This window comes from Diadema antillarum, unplaced genomic scaffold (genome assembly GCF_040938485.1).
Source record: "Diadema antillarum isolate AM-2024a unplaced genomic scaffold, OU_Dant_1.0 scf00000183, whole genome shotgun sequence".
Lineage (NCBI taxonomy): Eukaryota > Metazoa > Echinodermata > Echinoidea > Diadematoida > Diadematidae > Diadema > Diadema antillarum.
Window position 1 is genome coordinate 2,244,186 of NW_027271072.1, and position 14,796 is coordinate 2,258,981.

Consider the following 14,796-nt stretch of genomic DNA (forward strand, 5'->3'; position numbering starts at 1 on the left):
ATGAGTAATATCTACGGCCAGGATGGAAGAAATCTAATCTGGAGGGCAGCATAATAATGTTTAGATGCAGCCACACAACAATTCAGCTAGAAAACTTTTGTGATTGAAAACGTCACTAAAAAAACAGAAGGATGATACAGAAAAATATTGCGGTATACTGTACAGGTGCTGGACCAGCCTTTGGAAGTGTATGGTGTAGCTCTTATTTCTGTCAGCCTAAGTTCAGCTCTTTTTGATAGCTGTCAGCTTCATGAATCATCTCGGAACGAATGCATACAAATATATTTATAAACATGGAGTATCAAAACCAACATCTTTTATATACACTTGGTCAAAAAGACTACTTAATATAATATAATAATAGTTTTTTCTTTCAGCCACTCTCTCTCTCTTATATTTACAAAATGAATATATCTCCATATAAAAACCATCCAAAGTACTGGCGGAAACGAATACAAAAACAACTGACCTACATGATGATAAGATAATGGATAATGGCACAGAATAGAATTATTACTCTTTGTCTTGGTGGTGAGTACTGACGACACAGAACTGCCGATAATGTCGCGTCTTTCCGCCGATCGCAAATCGAAGGACACTGTTCCCACACGGCACTGCCAGCACATCATCACGTGCTCACTAGGAATATAAATACCAGTGGTGCTAAGTAAAATACAAAGTTCCCATGCACGTATCGTGTCTTGATGAATTTCTGCTTTGCTCACGTTGCAGATTATTGTCTCCCTGAGTTGTCATGTGATCTCCCGGAGAATCTCACGGCCCTCTGGCGCCACCGCCGAGATAATTTCATGACAGCGAAGATGTGCTTCCAGACAGTCTTGCTTTCTAAAAATTCAGCAATGAAACGTGAAAAATAAAAGAACATTTGGCCATTTTTTCTTCTTCATAATTATCAATACTTGTTACATTGATCTTTCCATGGTAAAATTTTCAAAGTGATCAAAACAGAAGAGAATAGATATTCAACGCAATCAATACTAGTTAAAAATCGAAAGTAAACAAAAAGGAAAATGCAATAATTTTCAAAGAAAAAGTGCTTTCCCTTCCATATGAAGCTGCATAATTTCAAAGCCCATAATACATCATTTTTAATAATCCAAATTGTCTAGAAAGACCAACTGCACACACTCCATCTCTCCCTTCAAACATATTAAAATCATGTATTCTTGCAACATGACACTGACACATATGCCCAATTATATGAGTCTTATGGCATATCATATTGCAACAACAACAAAAATGTGTTTCCTTACAGCTCAAAGATCGCATATGCATATCCCCCAAAGTGCTCAATATCAATCTGGCAAAGTTTACAATTCTCTGACTAGTCCACCACTCTACATATTCTTAATGCTACACAGTCCAGCACCGATGCTCTGTGCACTTTCACAGGCCGGCTGTCAGAACATGGTAAAACCACGCAGCACACCTGCCCACCGTCTACTCACCAGTCCACCCGCCTTCTTGGAGCCAGTTTTGAGGGGAGCTGCCTTCCTCCATTCCTCCTGCTTTAGTCTCACCTGCTCCTGGTTCTCAAGCATCCTGAATTTAAAAAACAAACAAATAAATAAAAAAACAAAAATTGGATTGAGATTGAAATGAAATGCGAAATTAAACCTTGGCGTATGACATATTGTCCCTGGGGTAACAAGACCTCATATCTGAAAAAAGAATAATGAATTTTAAGAAGCGCTATATAACTTGTTCATTAAAAAAAAAAAAAAAAGAACGTCAGTGTTAAAGTCAAATAATGAAGAAACACTGTTTTGGATTACATTAATAATTGTAATGTTTTAAAACTCAAATCAGCATTTTTCACGTTCAAAATTGAGTTAGAGGTTTCTGGAATCATGCCAGTTGAGATACTAAGTCTTGTCACACCATGGATGAATATAGAATATATTTAAACTGCCTGCACTCATGCCATATGTGTATGAAGAAAATCATGACTAGTGTGACATCTGTGTGGGTTGTGTTCATCTTGCCGCAAATGTCTTTCCATGCTCCTTTCATGTTCAGTACATTTGTCATGTGTGTCGAGATGTCCACTGACATGATCTCTGCTACAGCCTCTAGATATCACATCTCAGCCACTTGATATTCTTCCCTCATCAACGTGCAAGATTCTATCTTTTGTTTACTCTCCCTTCACGATTTTGTTGTGATCACAATCACCATTCGGTAAATACATTTTGAAACTCTAACATTCCATATCTTTGTATCTTTCTTCCAATTTTGATAAAACCTCCACCATTCTGTTTGTTTAATTCTAATTGATTTATTACAATCAATTTGAGCAGGTCATGGAATTGCACTCTAAATGGCATGAAGAAAAATTGTGCAATACAACAGAAACATGCCCTCTTGCAAAGTCAAATCATCTGCAATAATCTGACAAAAGCTGCATTCATCTAAGAATTTTCTGAGGCAGAATTACGATCCTAAACACGTTTGAGGCATTTTCTGGGGTTAGATAAACGCAACCGTGTTTTCAAACGCGTTTAGAAACGTGTTTGAGACCACGATCGCCTTTCTGTGAGTAGATAAATGCAATGCCGTTTTGAAACCCGTTTATATCTCAAGGTCAAATCCCAGCTGTTTTCAGTTGTGCTCTCTACCCATTATTTGAGTGTGACTTATGAGGCATGTGTGCTGGTACGCAGTTGATCTTTACTTCCCGGGTCGAACGGCGCAAAGTAGCTGTGCAGTGACAACACTCGAATCGTGATTGTATGACAGATAAACGCAGCACCCCCAGAATAGCGTTTCAAACCATGTTTGCAAACATCATTCCAAATGCGTTTTGAAACGCGATTCTCTCTCTCAAGTTAGATAAACGTAGCCAAATTCAGCCAAATCAGCTGAACTGCACATTGAAACATATGTTCACAATCTGTCCCTAAACTATGTTTGCACTTCACGCCGACAAAGTAGATCACGCACGTACGAAATATGTACCAGTGCTGAGTGAAAAACCTCAAATATCAGGGGACCGCAACCAACTCACAGGTGGTTATGAAATTTATATGAGACTAAAATATTGGTTTGATTGAGCCTTTGAATCAGTTAAACAAACAGCGCCATTTGAAGTGATGATTGGCCGACCCCCAGCAGTCTACCAGAAAAGTTCGTGAAAGAGTGACCGCAGTCTGCATTGCCAGCTTCAAATCCACCGCACCATTGTCTGATTGTAGAAACAGGCCTTGTGCGAATGCATCGATACATCATCACGGGGTTCACCCGCCGCGTCAATCGTCGCTCCCTTTGGCAACTGCAGTAGACGCTTTTTGTTCAAAGCCATTGTGGATATGAAGAACAGAGACATTAAGGTGGGCTGAGGGAGGAGGTACAGGGAGAGACCAATAAAAGGATGAGGGAGGGGGGAGGGGGAGGGGGAGGGAGGAAGGGAGGAAGGGAGGAAGGGAGTCAAGGGAACTGTAGAGAGATTGACGCATTAACCTGAATAGAGGCATCAGTCAAGGCGGGGAATCGAGCTGAAAGCCGCAGCCGATGCCACTGTCTGGCCGGCGGTGACAATGAGGGAAACATCTGGCCTGCTTTCACTGGCTCTGCACTGCACATCACACACTTGACCCCTTTGACAGCATTAAAGGGGAAGTCCTAGCCCTCTGTTCCTCCTTTGCAAGGACCATACATAACAATCTGAAAGCCTGCCAAAGGTATGCATGATGTCTGCCCAAGTACAAAAGCTGAACAGTAACCAGCAACTCCAAGAATAAACTGAAACCTCAGAAGCAGATGTAAATGGAGGTGAAAGGTCATCACTGAGCACTTGAACTTGGTTTACCACCAAGTGGAACAACTTCCACAGTCAAACAATTTCACCAAAAGGTCTACTTAAAATGTTTGCCTCAACAGTTGGTATATCACTTGCCTGCTGTAAAGATTGTGACCTTAAGTGCAATGAAGGAACACAGGTCAAACAGTCATACAGAAGAGGTAGAAGCATGATGCTCTGATGGAATTCACATGCATGCGATAGAGTTCATTGGTGTAAGTTGTTGTAGGGTCGAATTGGACATTAAGATATAAAGCAAAAGCTGGCAGTGGTTTCATTAATCATTTGAATTAATTCAATAAAATCAGGCAATAAATGATCTGTTACTCTCTATGTGACTTTGAAGATAATGCTTTTGATTGAGTATATTCTAGGATATATTCTGCTTTAAAAAAAAAAAACCTTGTCAGCTATAATTGTGAAAGATGATAAATTAGCTTGCTAGTTTTATCAATCACAGACTTATACTGGGCTGCTAACATGTACTGAAAATAAACTTTGATTCATTAGAACTGATTTTGTCAACAAAGTAATCTAGAAGTAATTTCATAGCAAAAAAATATTCTTTATGATTAGTAATATCAAAGCACAATATTCTCCCTTCTCTGAGGCAAAGTACAACAAACCTGCTGCTTAATCAAGTTATTAGTTTTTTTTGGTCAAAAATATCAAATGAGAATAACGTATTTGCTTAAAATGACCAAGCAGTTTTCAAGCGTTAATCTCAGTGTCCATTCACAAACCCAAACAATAGGGTGGCATTCAAAGTAATGAATTCTTGTGCCAAGTTGTTTCTATTACAACTGATTGACATCTTGCCCTTCATCATGATAAATAAGCACCAATTTCTTAGTGCTTAAAGAGTAGCCATGATAAAAAATCATGGGCATACACACTCAAACTGGATTCAAACCATTGATCTTCTGATTACAAGACAGGCATTATGTCCACTAGACTACCGAGCTTCCGCCCGACAGCCACAAGTGCTGGTTCTAATCCTTATAGCATGCAGTACGTACTTCATATTTATCCAAAATAATGGATTCTCGCATCAAGCTGTTTTTACTGCAACTGACTGACAAATTGCCCTTCATCGACATAAATGGCTGGCATTGTGCTGGCGGTCTTATCCAGCACTGTCAGGCTCCTATAGCACAATCATTCGCCTGAGTGCGAGTACGGAGAGTCACCTATCCCGCATGCAGTCACTTGGATGGTACGTACGTTACAAAAGGGAGGAAACGTGTTTGGTGTGAGGTATCACACTGAAAATACTGCTCCTTCAAATGGTGTAACAGAAACGTGCTCAAGTTTGCACTGCTGTCTATATCTCAGCATTTGCAGGGGTCAAAGGCACTATAACTTGATATGTTACAGAGAACACTGAAGAGGATTACTTTGAAGATCAAATGATCATTAAAGGGATGATAGTCTTGGTTGAGATGGGGCTTCAGGTTTCCACTGAGATGATGAGAAACCTCTTATGAAATATGAAAGGAGCATATATAATTTTAAGAGGAATTTAAAGTATAATTGATAAAAACTGGTTTTAAAATGGCTGAGATATCCACAACAGAGCGATCCTCATAAAAGATGGGACCCACCTTTTATTAGGATCACTTTGTTTTGAAATGGCTGTGGATTTTTTTTTGACGTCTCAGCCATTTCAAAAGTGATTTTCATCAAATAAACTTTGAATTCTGCTTAGACTTGTATGCTCTTTAACATTTCAAAAAGTGGTTTCTAAGCATTTCGCAAAAAGTTAAAAGCTGAATCCTCACCTCAACCAATACTATACCATCCCTTTAAATGGTTTGTTCTAGTGATGCATTTGCTCAAAGTATGAGACTGCTGTTTCACTTTGTTTACTGTTTTGCCTCCTGGTGTCATAGAGTGTGTGTGTACGGGGTCGCCAACTGGTATGATAATAGTGCATGGTAAAGTGTTATGCCCACATATATTTTGTACTGGGTTTCATACAGGGCAAACTGCACGGGTCAATACCAGCCATCCCTTAAAGGGGAGCCCCACTTAAACAGGGGAATATCTCATTTCTCACCACTCCTGATTAAGCAGGGCTTAGCTAGTAGTCAAGCTAGTGGTAACAATGATGGAAGTAGAAGTAGTAGTAGTAGTAGTAGTAGTAGTAGTAGTAGTAGTAGTAGTAGTAGTAGTAGTAGTAGTAGTAGTAGAAATAGTAGTAGTAGAAATAGTGGTAGTAGTAGAAAGTGGTAGAAGTAGAAATAGTGGTAGTAGTAGAAATAGTAGTAGTAGTAGTAGAAATAGTAGTAGTAGTAGTAGTAGTAGTAGTAGTAGTAGTTGTTGTTGTTGTTATAGTAGCAGGAGTACAATGGTAGCCTAATGGTAGCAGCAGTAGTAGTAGTAATAATAAAACCTGAAGTAGTATAAAAAGTAGAAGTTATAAGTAGTTAGAAGTAGTTAATAGAAGTGCTTGTTGTTGACATTTTGTGTTGCTGAGCAATAATATATGTAGAGCTAAAAGACATATTTCATCTTTCTATGGCTTAATTTGTGCACCCTATGGCATACACAAATTATTTTCCATTGTTTTCTTCTTTCACAGTCAGTGCAGGGTTGACAGTGTTCCTGATCATTTCCTTTGGATACAACGAAAAGACCTCGAAAGTACATCGTAACATCACCAAAATCTATTCCAAATTGACTGAAATACAGTCACACCCGCCATAATGGCCACCTGTCTATAGTGGCCACCAATCTACAATACCCTCTCTTTTGGTCTCCCTTGGGTGGCTGCTATAAACAGGTTTAACTGAAATATTTGCATAGATGATGATGATGATGATTGGCTGAGGGTCACTGACCTCTTCTTAGCTGCCATTTGCTGCTCCTTCTTCCAGAGATCCTTGAAGTCTCGGCAGAGCGGGGCCCAGAGATTGAAGAGGTAAGTAGGAGTGACCTCCTTGTCGCCTTGCTTTGGTTTCACACACAGCCATTCCACTAACTCATTGAAGCTGAAGAAAGAGGTACACACATCAGGAAGAGACAAAAACGCTAAAAATTACTACAAGCAGTAATGCTTTCCTTTGAGTTTTGATGGACTAAGCATACAGAATTTTCAGCTGAGCTACTTTTGTTGTGAAAATGAAAAAAAAAATGGTAACATATAAACTCATGTGATTGAAACTGAGATTGAGAGTGATACTTCTTCATTTTGTTTGAATACAAAATTTTGTGAAAACTATCCAAAGATGAACAAAATCATGCCATCATCAAGAAAAATGACAACCTACATAGATAATGTGTATTAAGATGAAGTTACAGATCATAACACACATATGACACATTATGAATGGGCTATAGGTATTACTATCAAACATACAACATCACAGCATTATGTGCTATGACAGATTTTTATCAATTCTCACCCGAAGTACTTATTTGTAAGATCGCAACTGCTGATCTATATTTTAACAAACACGTTGGGCAAACAAAAAACACAATATTATCTCATCATTATCTCAAATATTCATAATTTTTTCCAGCTGTACTTCCTTTCATCTGTCTCACATCTACTACACTGAGCATGGCCCATGTGTATGTCTGTCACTAAAACCCCTAGGCATTGAGAAAGACGTCAATGTAAAAATACAAAAATCCCAAGGAAGAGTCAGCTGCCATTAACTCCCACAGGACCCCTTACATATACATGCTACAGAAATCACACACAGCACATTTGGGGTAGAAATGAATAAGTTAACCATACAGAATCCTCAGAGACTCCAACTCTCCCGTTTTCGACGGGAGATCTCCCGCCGAAAACCCATTTTTGCAAAATCTCCTGTTCTCCCGTTTGAGATTTAATTTCTCCCGCCTTGGCTCTGTGTCTCCCGTTGGAAAGGATTTCTTACTTATTGCTATTGCATGTTGAAAAAAAATAAGCCTTAGATAGCACCAGAGAGCATCTAGAACCCTAGGAACTTCGTGCTTCGCACACATCCACTTGGAGTCTCCCGTTTGCTAGGGGTTTCACGCGGGAGAATCTCCAGATCAGAAGGTGCTTTGGGTTGGAGTCTCTGAATCCTAGGTCACATAGGCAAAACTTTTCGAAGTTCAACTTTAAGAACACTTAATGAAATTTGCTGGATCGTTCACACTGGCAGCCAAACTTCTCGAAGTTTCAGTTCTCAATAACATTTTGCAGTTTGGATCACTGGTGCGCATGTGCAACAAAGAAGAAAGCACCCACCATCTGATAACTTGGGAGGCATCGCAAACGGGAAGTGGACTGGTCATGTGACAAACTTTGCGAAGCTTCAGCTGTATGCATTCAGACTGCACAAGCTTCCAGAAGATTTGTGTGGGTTTGGGAAATTTCCCAAGTTCGATAGGAAAGTTTTGTGAGAAGTTCGCGAGCGCTTTTCGGGAAGTTTGTGTTCAGCCTGGCTAGACTTTGAAAATTTAAGGGTACTGTTTACCATTGGGAGCAGTGATTTTAAAAATGTTCTAGTTGTCATATATGTATGTCAAGTTGTATCAAAAAACATCCTACCATACAAAAATTCTGTGATATCACTATTTTTCTCAATAAACCATAGCTGTAGACAGTTTATTCTTGAAACAATTGTATTATAAGTATTGTTCACAGTTTGTGTATTTAACAATACCTAACATTGATCATCCTGGTTAAAAATTTTACATTGGTTGTTTTTATCCCTAACTCACACTTAAGAACTATTTTGAAGCACTAAAGCTGGGTTTTTGTTTCATCTGCAAATGGTAAATAATGTCTTTAAACGCTGAGAAGTTTTGCCAGTGTGACTGCAGCTACAGTCAGATACCTCTCCCTGGTGTCCTGTAACCTGGTGTTCTCTGACGCGATGTCTTCATGAGCCTGGGTAATGAACTTCTCCATGTTGGCGCTGAATGGTTGGAGATGCTCCTCGCTGGAATTCTTCTTGACTGCCTCCGCCTTGGTCTCGCAACCTGTGTTGGGAGATGGGCAACCAGTGTGAATTGACCTGGTATGCTTTATGTCTATGCAGATTCTTATCTTGTTCATACCATGCAAATAGTTCACAAGAAATATAAACAAACTTTCCAATGCATTTCTTGTAATGAAAAACACTTCTTTTTACTGTAATATATGAAAACTATGCTTCTGTCTCAAGTTACAGAGATAATCAATCACAAAAATAGTATTAGCATGATACAGGCAAGTCTGCTTTGACAAACACATTCACAATAAACAGGATACGAGAAAACAAAGTAACAAATAATATCATATACCCCCTTGGCAATTTGTGAATGAAATACGTTTCTTAGATGACATCTAGCGGTGACATATATTTACCAACTAAACATGACAGGTAAAAGTACCAAATGAAAAGAATAATGAAATCCACACAGACACTGTCATACACACAGTTGGAATAACATCAGGTATACATTCTCATGTCAAAAATGACTACACCATATCCATCCAATTCTGTTCCCCCAACATATATAAATGTTGTTCATATCTCAAACAAATAACAAAAATCACCTCAAAAACTCTTAAGTTGAGTGGAAATAAAAGAAGGGTAAAAAGAAGTTTAAATTTCGGTGTGTGAATAAAGGTGTACCATCCCCCCCCCCCCCCCCCAACATACACACACACCCACCAAACAGCAAATCATCTACCTTTGAGATCCCGCTGAATCTTGCGCAAGTCTTTCTCCAGCTCATCAAACTTGATGAGGCCGGCCTGGGAGACCTTTCCTGGCTCTGGTAGAGGGAAAACAGCGCCCTCTGGACTTGATTCCTAGCAAGTTGATATGAAGCAGAGAGAGAAACAGACAGAGGGAGCAGGGGGCAAAAAATGATTTAGGAAAGCAAATTGACACGAAGTACTATTGCTAAAACCTCGTTGGCAGACAATGCTAGCTCCAGGAGAAGGTACACAGCGCCCTCTAAACTGAACATCAAATAGGTAATTCAAAAAGAGAGGACACCCAGGTAGGATACGGAGGGTACTTCACCTTATTATGCAAAATGCAGGTGACTGGTTCATTTCCAGAACTAGTTTTAAACTGCTGCAAGTAGTTGTCTACTACAATCCTTTTGTTCTTTATTACCTTTGATTTATTTTATTTCTATGTTATTCGTTAACCAGCTTTATTCACTGCCTCTTAACAATAAGAGAGCATTATTTGTGCTTTTTGGATTGTGCAGAAAATATCTTATTTATTACACATTCATGGTGACATATGCTTCATAATTTCATTTATTTATTGTATTTTATTTTTTGCCAGGAAACTATGCCAGAAAGGAACCACACCTCAGAGCTATTACACCAAAAAAAAAAGATTAAAATAATAATAATAATAATAAAAAAATAAACAATAAATCATCCAATACTGTACAAAAAAGTAACATACTTGAAATACCTACTACCAGTACAGATATTTGTCTTTGCCTAAATGACAGTTTTCACTTCTTACCTTTTCTAGTTTGTTGACATAACAAGACACAATGTAATGCAGTAGATTTCCCTGGTTATCCTGCACAGGAAGAAAAGAAAAATATATTTCCTTTAAAAAAAAAAGCATTTTGAAATATTTATAACATTCCTTACATAACCACTGAAATCATGATTATAGAATCTTGATGGACGCACAAGCTAAAATTCAAGATGTATGCCGAGAGAGAGAGAGAGAGAGAGAGAGAGAGAGAGAGAGAGAGAGAGAACAAGAAAGTGTTTCTGGAATTCAACACTTGTTAATTTCTATGAATCATATAACTAAGGTGCTGTTAATGGACACATTGGGTTTCAATGTGAAATGCTTTATTTCTTGCAAAGCTAATTTTAACGTTGTATTACCTGGAGCTGCCTTCCTCTCGAATGGATACTCTTTTAATCTCCCTAGGGTGACCACTGTAGACAGGTTTGACTTTATTTGCAATCATAATGGCACATTGATAGCACTTACAACACTCTTGACGTCTTTCAGCTTGGGTAAGATCTCAAGTCCAAATCCGTCTGCCTGTCCCCTGGTTCTGTTACCTGAAAGCACCAAGCACAAAGCTCAATGAGAGGACCAGATATTGAGCAGAGGAGCAAGCCAATGCCATCTAATTTCACCTATACACATCTGCCTGTACATGGGACTACAGGACTGGATGAAATAGCTCACTTCATATTGAATCTAATGCATGCTACATGTGCTTCCAGTTGGATTTTAACGCATGAAAATGGAATAAAAGTCGACACCGAAAATTTCCCTCTGCATAAGATTTTAGTTCTTTGTGGTAGAAATTATAATGCTTGGACTGTAATGGGAATCCCATCATGCTGGACATTACACTTTTAGAATGAGATATAATCAGTACTGTATGACAATGTTCACAGTGCAGTTTGCTATTTCATAACTTCAATTTTCTATGTTTTCTTCATAGTCATCTTGGCATTTGCTGCCATTTAACATGATTTGACTCCACTCAATGAAATTTTCAACTTATTCTTATCTCTGTAACAGACAGGCCTTCACAAATCCCTGAAATCTGAATCAGAAAGACAGCTCATGTATGCTATAGTTTGGAGCTTTGCACAGCCTGAACATCATAGACTTTGAATTACCGATTACATCAGCATTATATTAATCTGACCCTTTCCAAGTCTGATCATTCATGACACAGGAACAGTACCCTTGTTTGTTCATAAGATATCCTCCATTGATCTTGAAAAAGAAAATCTGCAGTAACGTCAGAACTCTTATATCAAATTGTTTACTTATCTATTTCCTTATATTTTCACAAGGTAGCCTCTTAAGTAAAGGAACTGACTTTATACACATCACTACATTTAACTACAAAAGCGAAGCTGAAAAAGAAACTTGCCTCCATTCATGTAATTGCCAAGGGCCAATACCAGAGCCAGAAACTGCTTCACACCACTGCTGTTTCGTAATTGCTATAGGGAGAGAAAATTTTCAGAGCAGTTGACTGGTATGTGCACAATAAGTATTATTATCACTGTCAATATCTCAACTACACGTATTATCACTATCATAATCACACTCATCATCACAGTCTTTACCATTATCCCAACATACTGCTAATTACATTCAATTCCAGTAGATCCGTATCACAATCACAAGTGTAATAATTTGGACGGCTGGTTTTCCTCTTTATCATTCTAATTTTCCATTAATTACTGCTCAGGATTACCATCTCATACTGAGTGCGCGAATCTTTGTTACAAGTGTGCGCACTCTTGCTTAAAGTGCGCGATTACATGTTTACCACTGTGACTCAGCGTGCGGCCAGTACAAAATCAACACTTAGCTCTCGACCAATGAGATCGCAGGATTCTCGCTACCCATTCTATAACATGCATACGTATGGGTGGAAATCACTGATCTCTATGGAAGAGCAAGATCATTGGTGGAAAGTAGCTGCTTGGTGGAGGTCTGTGCTCTCAGAGTGCTTTTCTAGTTTGTTATAGTTTTATGCTTTTACCATTTTGTCAGTTTTCATATAATATATAAAATTATGTAATTTGAAAGAGGTCAAAGATCAACACAAGTATGTTAGAATTATTTCTGTGACACACCATTCTCTTTGGTCAAGTCTTTATAGCCTTTCAAATAAACATGACTTATAATAGACGCAAATAAACATGCAGTGAGCTGTTTTACATCATTTAGAAAGATGTTGAAATGACAGCAATATTGCTGTACCTTCTAGGGAATCATAGGCCATTATGTACAGAATTTTCAGTTGCTAAAGAGTTAAGCTTGATAGGTCGAGGTGATAGAGTGCACAGGGTGAAGTCACCTAGGAGTTTATACAAGGGGGTCCTGCTCAAAGATGTTTGCAGTGAAAGATACAATCATTGCAAACACTGCAGCGACAAAGGAAATAAAACTGTATGTTTATTTCCCATCTGCTGCCATGTTAACTGTATCTATGGCAACTTACAATGACCGTCAACCTCTCTCTGAAATGGGCCCCTACATAACCTGTACGAGGCAAATTTTGTCCCCCATACCTTACAGACCTCCCCGACAATTGTCAACCTGCTCCGTACGGCCGACAGATTCTCATCCAGGACTGCCTGGAAAGTGATGCAGTAGACACGGTTGGCAAAGTCTGGAATGTCAGCCAGTTCCAGCAGGAATCTAGGGGAAGATTACAGGAGAAAAATGATAAACATGTATACCTACATCAATACACACACATATACAAGTACATGAACACACACATATGCATCTACATGATTGCATACAAACACTAAATGAGCACTTTCATGTGCCTTTTCCATCTGGCTTTGAGCACTTGCATCATACCTAACGTAAAATTACTACATCATATTTGAAAATCTTACAATGTATTCAATATTATAAATGATACGAGTGAAATAAAGTGAGATATTATTTATTTAATTTTATTTCATCTATTAAATTGATGAAGAGGCATAAAAATTTTCTGATAGACATAGGAGGATTATCTCATTCTTTTGCTGCAAAACCACTGTTAAAGCATACACAAGTAAGACTACGGTTACGCTGCGTCCACAAAATACCATAAAACCAGAAACATTCAGGGCATGAAACTGTCACTGATCGCAGCTGACAGCCTTTTTCGCAGCATGAAACTTGTGAATTGCCACTGCCAAGCAATGCAATGTGTAGAAAAAAAAAATGTTCATGGGCATTTTACTTCTGTGAATCGTGGCTCTTCACAAAATTAGCAAAAGATTACCGGTAGTGTTTGCAAAAATTTCTAGTTTTACACTATCTCTCATGAATGTTCACAACCTCATACGGTGACCCATTTGCTTTTCGAAAATGAAACAAAATGAACAAATACATTAGATGTCATCAGTGTGTGATCAGCCTGGCAACAGTATCATAACAATAAACAAAGTTCTTTTGGGCAGACACAAAACAAATGCAGACTGAGCAGTCAGGAGCTCAACCTCTGAACTGAAAGAACGCTTTTGGGAGACACTTAAACACCTCCTACATCAGCTCCTTTGACACGCAAACTTACTGTTCTGGCTTGTCCAGTGGCTTTGGGTTCTCTTTCTTGGTGTGAGCTCGGATAATCTTCATCTCATCTGCCTCTGGTCTCTGTGGAGTCACACAAAGGAACGGAAAAGTGACAATTGTCTCAATTATTGAAGGCATTTGTTGGAAATGAAATTGGCCCACGTCAATAAAAAGACGAAAAGAAAGAAAGAAAAAACACTAGGGGCTGCAAGTGATCAATGGTTATTCTGCTAGCATTTTTCTCTTGATTAATGTTTGGTTTAAGTCTTCTGAACACTCACTTCCTACTTGACATTAGCAGTTGACATGTAAAAAACAAGGCAAATCCTGAACTGCAACATTTCAAATCTTAACCTTATATCTAATGTGGTGAACTGCGTACTGCGCATGATACGTTGTTACACAGATGGATCATATTTCATGAGGAAGGCAAGAGTTTGGTCCGCAATCAGCACAGTCAAAGAACTTATCCTAAACACACTGATGATGCAGAGTGGGATGGAGAATAGAAAAACATGATAACCACAAAAAATAACACCCCATTTATAGACATTTAGAGTGCTTCCGTTGCATAAAACTTACCACTGAATTTCAATGGTAACTACCGTCAAAATTAGGCGTCACAGCCAATCAGCATCAAGGATTATAAAATTTACCGCTGATTTGAAGACTTACCGCTAGAAAGGAGCGGTAAGTTTAGCGGTAAGGGTTTTATGCAACAGGGCCCAGGAGTGGTCTTTAAGCGCTCTAAACTAGTACAGTGGCCCTGAAGTACTCTAAAGTTATGTCCTTCTCGAGTCTAGGCTCACAAAACGGTCACCAATGCTTTAGAGTGCTCCAAAAGTGGTACACGGCGTGCGCTGTGCATAGGGTTTATATGGTAGAAGTTTCAGTGCCTTTGAACATTACCATTACAATTATGCCTCTCTCAGCCACTTTGTGAGCAATCTTAGCACTGTGGTG

At 38.7% G+C, this 14,796-nt stretch overlaps 1 protein-coding gene across 1 annotated transcript in view; it reads right to left on the reverse strand.

Annotated features, from left to right (window-relative positions):
• Positions 1–752: 752 nt before the first annotated feature.
• Positions 753–14,796, reverse strand: part of LOC139723242 (uncharacterized) — a 56,158-nt gene continuing 42,114 nt past the window's right edge. The window contains exons 9-18 of the mRNA XM_071634500.1: positions 13,835–13,914; positions 12,831–12,960; positions 11,678–11,750; positions 10,771–10,844; positions 10,282–10,341; positions 9,482–9,602; positions 8,641–8,785; positions 6,664–6,813; positions 1,459–1,563; positions 753–846 (exon numbers count right to left, since the gene is read on the reverse strand). Coding sequence (XP_071490601.1) covers positions 753–846; positions 1,459–1,563; positions 6,664–6,813; positions 8,641–8,785; positions 9,482–9,602; positions 10,282–10,341; positions 10,771–10,844; positions 11,678–11,750; positions 12,831–12,960; positions 13,835–13,914 — 1,032 coding nt within the window. The remainder of the gene's footprint in view (positions 847–1,458; positions 1,564–6,663; positions 6,814–8,640; positions 8,786–9,481; positions 9,603–10,281; positions 10,342–10,770; positions 10,845–11,677; positions 11,751–12,830; positions 12,961–13,834; positions 13,915–14,796) is intronic.